The sequence below is a fragment of the Physeter macrocephalus genome, chromosome 4 (assembly GCF_002837175.3).
Source record: "Physeter macrocephalus isolate SW-GA chromosome 4, ASM283717v5, whole genome shotgun sequence".
Lineage (NCBI taxonomy): Eukaryota > Metazoa > Chordata > Mammalia > Artiodactyla > Physeteridae > Physeter > Physeter macrocephalus.
Window position 1 is genome coordinate 22,942,761 of NC_041217.1, and position 8,948 is coordinate 22,951,708.

General features: G+C 42.1%; 1 protein-coding gene across 11 annotated transcripts in view; it reads left to right on the top strand.

Annotated features, from left to right (window-relative positions):
- CNIH3 (cornichon family AMPA receptor auxiliary protein 3) overlaps positions 1 to 8,948 on the top strand; it is a 306,731-nt gene that overhangs the window by 158,954 nt on the left and 138,829 nt on the right. For 3 of the 11 annotated variants that reach the window (XR_003679330.2, XR_003679334.2, XR_008617031.1), the window contains one exon: positions 6,960 to 8,942. The exons of 3 other annotated variants lie outside the window; for them this stretch is intronic. Coding sequence is in view for 5 of the 8 variants with exons in the window: in XM_055084048.1 (XP_054940023.1) it covers positions 2,187 to 2,464 (278 nt within the window). In the remaining 3 variants the exon portion in view is untranslated. Of the gene's footprint in view, positions 1 to 2,186; positions 2,554 to 6,959; positions 8,943 to 8,948 lie in introns of those variants that run through there. 5 more of the 11 variants (XM_055084050.1, XM_055084051.1, XM_055084049.1 and 2 more) reach the window with 4 other exon arrangements.

Below are 8,948 nucleotides of genomic sequence, written 5' to 3' on the forward strand. Positions count from 1 at the left end.
GCTTTGTAGTATAGTCTGAAGTCCGGGAGCCTGATTCCTCCAGCTCCGTTTTTCTTTCTCAAGATTGCTTTGGCTATTTGGGTTCTTTTGTGTTTCCATACAAATTGTGAACTTTTTTGTTCTAGTTCTGTGAAAAATGCCATTGGTAGTTTGATAGGGATTGCATTGAATCTGTAGATTGCTTTGGGTAGTACAGTCATTTTCACAATGCTGATTCTTCCAATCCAAGAACATGATATATCTCTCCATCTGTTTGTATCATCTTTAATTTCTTTCATCAGTGTCTTATAGTTTTCTGCATACAGGTCTTTTGTCTCATTAGGTAGGTTTATTCCTAGGTATTTTATTCTTTTTGTTGCAAAGGTAAATGTGAATGTTTCCTAAATTTCTCTTTCAGATTTTTCATCATTGGTGTATAGTAATGCGAGAGATTTCTGTGCATTAATTTTGTATTCTGCTACTTTACCAAGTTCATTGATTAACTCTAGTAGTTTTCTGGTGGCATCTTTAGGATGCTCTATGTATAGTATCATGTCATACAAACAGTGACAGCTTTACTTCTTCTTTTCCGATTTGAACTCCTTTTATTTCTTTTTCTTCTCTGATTGCTGTGGCTAAAACTTCCAAAAACTATGTTGAATAATAGTGGTGAGAGTGGGCAACCTTGTCTTGTTCCTGATCTTAGTTCAAATGGCTTGAGTTTTTCACCTTTAAGAACGATGTTGGCTGTGGGTTTGTCATATATGGCATTTATTATGTTGAGGTAAGTTCCCTCTTTGACTACTTTCTGGAAGGTTTTTATCATAAATGGGTGTTGAATTTTTGTCGAAAGCTTTTTCTGCATCTATGGAGATGATCATATGGTTTTTATCCTTCTATTTGTTAATATGGTGTATCACGTTGATTGATTTGTGTATATTGAAGAATCCTTGCATTCCTGGAATAAACCCCACTTGATCATGGTGTATGATCCTTTTAATGTGCTGTTGGATTCTGTTTGCTAGTATTTTGTTGAGGATTTTTGCATCTATGTTCATCAGTGATATTGGCCTGTAGTTTTCTTTCTTTGTGACGTCTTTTTCTGGTTTTGGTATCAGGGTGATGGTGGCCTCGTAGAATGAGTTTCGGAGTGTTCCTCCCTCTGCTATATTTTGGAAGTGTTTGAGAAGGATGGATGTTAAATCTTCTCTAAATGTTTGCTAGAATTCACCTGTGAAGCCATCTGGTCCTGGTCTTTTGTTTGTTTTGTTTGTTTTCTAAAAACTGTACAAAAGAAAACAAAACAATAAAACGGACAGACAGACCCCTAGGACAAATGGTAAAAGCAATGGTATACAGACAAAATCACACAAAGAAGCATTCACAGAGACCCTCACAAAAAGAGAAAAAGGAAAAAATATATATATATTAAAAGAAAAGGAAGAGAGCAACCAAATCAATAAACAAATCTACCAGTGATAATAAGCTCTAAGTACTAAACTAAGATAAACATAAAACCAGAAACAAATTAGATGCAGAAAGCAAACTCCAAGTCTATAGTTGCTCCCAAAGTCCATTGCCTCAATTTTGGGATGATTTGTTGTCTATTCAGGTATTCCACAGATGCAGGGCACATCAAGTTGACTGTGGAGCTTTAATCCGCTGCTCCTGAGGCTGCTGGGAGAGATTTCCCTTTCTCTTCTTTGTTCGCACAGCTCCCAGGGTTCAGCTTTGGATTTGGCCCCGCCTCTGCGTGTAGGTCGCCTGAGGGCGTCTGTTCTTCGCTCAGACAGGACGGGGTTAAAGGAGCAGCTGATTAGGGGGCTCTGGCTCACTTAGGCGGTAGGGGGCTGGGGGGAAGGAGGAGAACGGATACGGGGCAAGCCTGCGGCGGCAGAGGCCAGTGTGACATTGCAACAGCCTGAGGCACGACGTGTGTTCTCCCAGTGAAGTTGTTCCTGGATCACGGGACCCTGGCAGTGGCGGGCTGCACAGTCTCCTGGGAGGGGAGGTGTGGATAGTGAACTGTGCTTGCACACAGGCTTCTTGGTGGCTGCAGCAGCAGCCTTAGCGTTTCATGCCTGTGTCTGGTTTCTGCGCTGATAGCCCTGCTGCCGCGGCTTAACCCCATCTCTGGAGCTCATTTAGGTGGTGCTCTGAATCCCCTCTCCTCACGCACCCAAAAACAACGGTCTCTTGCCTCTTAGGCAGTTCCAGACTTCTCCCCGAGCTCCTTCCTGCCCCCTTCAGGCTGTGTTCACGCCGCCAACCCCAGTCCTCTCCCTGGGATCTGACCTCCGAAGCCCAAGCCTCAGCTCCCGGCCCCCGCCCGCTCTGGCAGGTGAGCAGACAAGCCTCTCGGGCTGGTAGGCACCGATCCTCTGTGTGGGACTCTCTCTGCTTTGCCCTCTGCACCCCTGTTGCTGCGCTCTCCTCTGCAGCTCTGAAGCTTCGCCCCCACCCACCCCGTCGTCTCCACCAGTGAAGGGGCTCCCTAGTGTGTGGAAACTTTTACTTCTTCACAACTCTCTCCCTGAGGTGCAGGTCCCATCCCTATTCTTTTGTCTCTGCTTTTTCTTTTTTTTTTTTGCCCTACCCAGATATGTGGGGAGTTTCTTGCATTTTGGGAAGTCTGAGGTCTTCTGCCAGCGTTCAGTAAGTGTTCTGTAGGAGTTGTTCCACATGTAGATGTATATTTGATGTATTTGTGGGGAGGAAGGTGATCTCCACATCTCACTCCTCCACTGTCTTGAAGGTCCCTTTCCAGGATTCTTAATAACCACTATTTATCAATAATTTCGCAGAACACATAAACGGTTGCTGTTGTTAAATGGTGTGATCATCATGACATCTGGTGCTCATTCAGATGATGCTTCAAGGACTTGTTTTGTCCAAATGTGACAGAACTTCCTTCATTCTAAATAAATGTGTGTGTGTGTGTGTGTGTGTGCGCATGTATGTATACAGACACTCTGATCTTTACAACGATTTCAGATAATCTTTACAAGAACTGAGAAAATGGAATAATTGACTCACAGCTTTTTTGTTCCCAATGAAATTATTTTATTTTATTTGTGCGAGTGTGTTTTATTTTAGTTTTTTAAACTTTCTATTCGATATTGGAGTATAGCCAATTAACAATGTTGTGATAGTTTCAGATGCACAGCAAAGCGACTCAGCCATACATATACCTGTATCCATTCTCCCCCAAACTTCCCTCCCATCCAGGCTGCCACATAACATTGAGCAGTTTCCTGTGCTATACAGTAGGTCCTTGTTGGTTATCAATTTTATTTTATTTTTATTAAAAAAAATTTTTGGCTTCATTGGGTCTTCGTTGCTGCACGTAGGGTTTCTCTAGTTGCAGTGAGCGGGGGCTACTCTTTGTTGTGGTGTGCGCTCTTCTCACTGTGGTGGCTTCCCTTGTTGCAGAGCACAGGCTCTAGGCGTTCAGGCTTCCGTAGTTGCAGCACGTGGGCTCAGTAGTTGTGGCTCGTGGGCTCTAGGGCACGTAGGCTTCCATAGTTTTGGCGCACGGGCTTAGTTGCTCCATGGCATGTGGGAACTTCCCAGACCAGGGATCGAACCTGTGTCCCCTGCATTGGCAGGCGGATTCTTAACCACTGGCACCACCAGGGAAGTCCCTATCCATTTTAAATATAGCAGTGTGTACATGTCAATCCCAAACTCCCTAACTATCCCTTCCCCCCACCCTTTCCCCCTGCTAACCATAAGTTTGTTCTCTAAGTCTGCGGTGACTCACAGCTTTTAAAAACAGAAATGCCTGTAGAGCACAGAGGTGTGGAAAAGCTCAACGAGAAGAGATGGGACTCTCAGAGCACGTTAAAGAAAGGAAAGGAAATCATGGCAGTAATATTCAGACTCCATAAAATTAGATTCAACCTTAATCTTGTGAGTTACAGGCTCATAAGCTGTGGGGCTAAACTTAGTAGCCTCAGATTTTCTGCAGGACTCCTGAAATTGTTATTAAGGATGGCATACCTGCTCACAGCATGTGGGAAGCATGGGAATATATTTCACAACGGACAGAAATGCTCAGACCCTCAAGCCTCCTCTCTGAATTAGCAAACAGAAAAAAAGTAATGGCATCACAGACTTATCATGTTAATAATAACACCTGCCCTGTATGCGAAGGCATCCACTTCTGTGCTTTAAGAGGATAAAGGGCCAGACTCCAGCATGTACCATTAACCTCTTCCTGAAAGCTCTATAGTTTCTATGTAAGACAATTTCCCCTGACACAACAGCTGCCTCTTAAGCGGTATTGTTAAAATAGATGTTATATATCCAGGTGTGGAAGGAGCCAGGGCCCAGAACTAAATGGGGTGTTTCTCACAAAGGCTCATGGTTTGCGATCTGTTTACAGTGCCTGTTTAACATTGCTAATAATAGCAAAATCACAATTTCCACAGAAGGCAGCGTTGGCAGGAAGATGACATTTAGACAAGTTCAGAACATAAGCAGGAAGCTGCATCCCATTCCTCTGCTTCCCTAACCCGTGGACTCTCTGAAATGGTCAGTTTTGGGGTTCAGGTCCCTCCCTGGTCCCCCTCTGTCCCTCTCCCCACCATTCTTTGGTGAAAATGTGGCTTCTGTGAAAGGCTGGGTCCTGTCTGCACAGGCCAAGCTGGCTTGTACCTGGTGTTCATGTCAGAACTGAAACACATCTGCAGGGCATGGAGAGATGAAGTAAGTAATGTGACTAAAGTCACACAGCTTTTGCAAGTGGAAATTTAAACTCAAAGCTTCCCGACTGGTTTGTTATCTGATTCAATTCAGTGAAAAATACTCCTGTTGAACACATTCTATGTCCAAAGCCTTGTCCCAGGAGCCTCTACAAGTATTTGCACTCCTCTGTTGAGGTTCTTATCATAGATGGCTCTGTGCATCTCTGTTAGATTCTGAGTTCCTTACAGGCATGGACTGTGCCATGTTTATTGGGCCTGTGGAGTAGTAAGTGCTCTTAGGTAAATAAGTAAGAGGTAGATATGGTCCATCTGCATCAGTGGGGCAGACTAGTTTAAGTCAACTACCACACCACTCAGACCGATAACTGCATCCATCCATCCATCCATCTGTACACATCCATTTCTTGAACACTTACTGGACATCTGTTATATGCCAGACACTGGTAGGGGTAATGATGAGTCAAAGAAGAATAATAAAGAGTCTAAATGTCGAGGACCTCCCAGTTTATAGAAGGAGATAGAGATTCAACATGTAAAGAGTTGAATTAAAGAATATATGTGTGTGTATATATATATATATATATATATATATATATACCTATATATGTGTATATATAGGTGTATATATATATAGGTATATATATATATAGCTGAATCACTTTGCTGTACAGCAGAAACTAACACATTGTAAATCAACTATACTTCAATAAAATAAAATTTTAAAAGTTGAATTTATAAGATAGCATGGTTTTCCACCTATATGAAGTATCTAGACTAGTCAAATTCACAGAGAGAGAAAGTAGAATGGTGGTTGCCAGGGCCGGGGGAGGGGAGGATGGGCAGTTATTGTTCAGTGGGGGTGGAGTTTCACTTTGGGAAGATAAAACAATTTCTGGAGACTGATAGTGGTGATGGTTGTACAACATGTGAATATACTCAATTTCACAGAAATGAACACTTAAAAATGGTTAAAATGGTAGATCTTATGTATGTTTTAACAACAAAAAACCCCCCTCTAAACAAACAGGGTGGTAAGTACTCTGCAGCCTGAGGACAGCTGACCCCTGGAGCCCAAGCTTGGCCCAGACCCCAGAGCCTTTTGCACCCCTGCTTGTCTGGAAGGGGGCTTGGGTGGCTGTAGGAATCTGAGCAAAGGGAGGTATAGAATCTGGAGGCATATCTTATCTAAGCTATAAGGGAGTTTTTGCTTCATTATACACTTCCCCTTTCTAGAAGCCATGAGTTATATCCACAGTGGACACCAAATTAAAAAGGTTACTTGGTGAATAAAGAACGTTTGAAGTGATCTATCCCTGCATAACAAACAGTCCACTCTTTATTTGCTCATGACTCAGCCCTGGGCTGGGCTCAGCTGAGCGCTGTCTCTGCTCCATGTGGTGCTGACTGCATTTAACCCATGGGTTTGGGGTTGAAAGAGCCAAGATGGTCTCCCCACATGTATGGGGAGAGCTGGGGGCTGGTTGGGCCTCCTTGTACTCATGGAACATCATATTTAATGAGTCAGACTAATTTTTATTACTTTCAATCCATGGAGCTTTGCAAACATCATTTGGCAAAATGGCACCATTTAACAAATAGAAACAACTTAAAAATTCATTACGCATCTTACTTTTGTCATCACTCACTTTATGTAATTTACCAGATATTTAAACAGCCTTCTTAGAATTTATAATTTGTTTTGTTTCAAGTGGTATATCATATTTCTTTGTTTCACTAGTGTTTCCTTTATTTATCCTCATAGGCTTAATTACTTTTATTAATTGTTGAATTAAATTGATTTAACAGAAACATTTATTTCTTATAAAGCCACAAAAAGCGTGGATATCACTATTAGAATACTGGGTTGTTTTTTTTTTTTTAATTTATTTATTATTTAATTATTTTTGGCTATGTTGGGTCTTCGTTTCTGTGCCAGGGCTTTCTCTAGTTGCGGCGAGCGGGGGCCACTCTTCATCGCGGTGCGCGGGCCTCTCACTGTTGCAGCCTTTCTTGTTGCGGAGCACAGGCTCCAGACGTGCAGGATCAGTAGCTGTGGCTCATGGGCCCAGTCGCTCCGCAGCATATGGGATCCTCCTAGACCAGGGCTCGAACCCATGTCCCCTGCACTGGCAGGCAGATTCGCAACCACTGCGCCACCAGGGAAGCCCTAGAATATTGTTTATTAAGGCTAATTCTCTAATTTTTTTCAAAATGTTTGCTCCCATTTTACAAGTTACATTAAAATGAATATAAAATTTCTAAATTCTCCAGGGTTGGGACCAAGATGGCAGAGCAGGAAGATCCTGAGCACACCTCCTCTCATGGACACAGTAAAACTACAACTACATATAGAACAATTATCTTTGAGAATGACCTGAAGACTAGCAGAACAGATTTTCTACAACTAAGGATATAAAGAAAAGGCCGAATCAAGACAGCCAGGAGGGGCAGAGTTGCAGTCTAGTCCAAACCTGCACCCCTGCTGTGGTGACCCACAGGTGGTAAGGATGATCACAACCACAGAGGCCTTGAGGAGGAGGGCTCTGAGCCCCACGTTGGGCTCCCTAGCCCAGGTGTCCTGCACTGGGAAGATGAGCCTCATAACGTTCTTTATATTAGATATAAAGAAACACAGACTGAAAGTGAAGGGATGGAAAAAGATATTCCATGCAAATGGTTGAAAAGAAAGCTGGGGTAGCAATACTTACGTCAGAGAAAATAGTCTTTAAAACAAATACTGTAACAAGAGAAAAAAAGGCACTTAACATAATGATAAAGGGATCAATCCAACAAGAAGATATACAAGAAGATATAACACATAATGATAAAGGGATCAATCCAACAAGAAGATATACAAGAAGATATAACACTTGTGAAATATATGCACCCAACATAGCAGCATATAAATACATAAAGCAAATATTAACAGACATAAAGGGAGATGTTGAGAGTAATGCAATAGAAGTAGGGAATTTTAACATCCCACTTACATCAATGGATAGATCATCCAGACAGAAAATCAATAAGGAAACATTGCCCTTAAACAACACGTTAGAGTATATGGGCTTAATAGATACATATAGAACATTCCACCCCAAAAGAGAAGAATACACATTCTTTTCAATTGTACATGCAGCATTCTCCAGGATAGATCACATATTAGACCACAAAGAAAGTCTCAATACATTTAAGATTGAAATCATATCAAGCTTGGGAGATTGGGATTGACATATATACACTAATATGTATAAAATGGATAACTAATAAGAACCCGCTGTATAAAAAAATAAGTAGGGCTTCCCTGGTGGCGCAGTGGTGAGAGTCCACCTGCCGATGCAGGGGACACGGGTTCGTGCCCCGGTCCGGGAAGATCCCACGTGCCGTGGAGCGCCTAGGCCTGTGAGCCATGGCCACTGAGCCTGCGCGTCTGGAGCCTGTGCTCCGCAACGGGAGAGGCCACAACAGTGAGAGGCCCACGTACTGCAAAAAAATAAATAAATAAATTTTAAAAAATTAAAAAAAAAAAAAAGAGGCAGGAGGGTCAAAGTTAGAGAAGATGCAAGGTTGGAAGCAGAGATCAGAGAGCTGAAAAGATGCTAAGCTGCTGATTTTGAACATGGAGGAAGGGGCCATGAGCCAAGGACTGTAGATGGCCTCTAGAAGCTGGAGAAGGCAAGAAAACGGATTCTCAGAGCCTCCAGAAGGAAAGCAGCACTGCTTACACTTAACGGTCTCTACATTTTTTAAGATCAATGTGGAGACATTCATTTGAATAGAACTAATAAATAGGCTCTTGGATTGTTTGATAAACCAATTAATGAAAAGGAGGGAACTGTACGAACACACTGGGAGAAGGCTGAAATTCTTTGCTGATTTGACACAATTTACAGGCATCAATGAAGATATTATAAACTCAACACACAACCTCAAGGAGGACATCAATGACAAATTGGTTAATAAATGTCATCAATTCAAAGCATATTTAACACTTATGATTCGTCACTGCACAAGAAAATGTGAAATGCCTGAAATCTTATTCTTTTTTTAAATTAATTAATTAACTTTTTTAAAAAAGTAATAATATCAAGCATGATATGAAATTAGAAATGAATTACAAGAAGAAAACTGGAAAAAACACAAACATGTGGAGGCTCCACAACATGCTACTAAACAACAAATAGGTTAACAAAGAAATCAAAGAGGGCTTCCCTGGTGGCGCAGTGGTTGCGCGTCCGCCTGCCGATGCAGGGGAACCGCGTT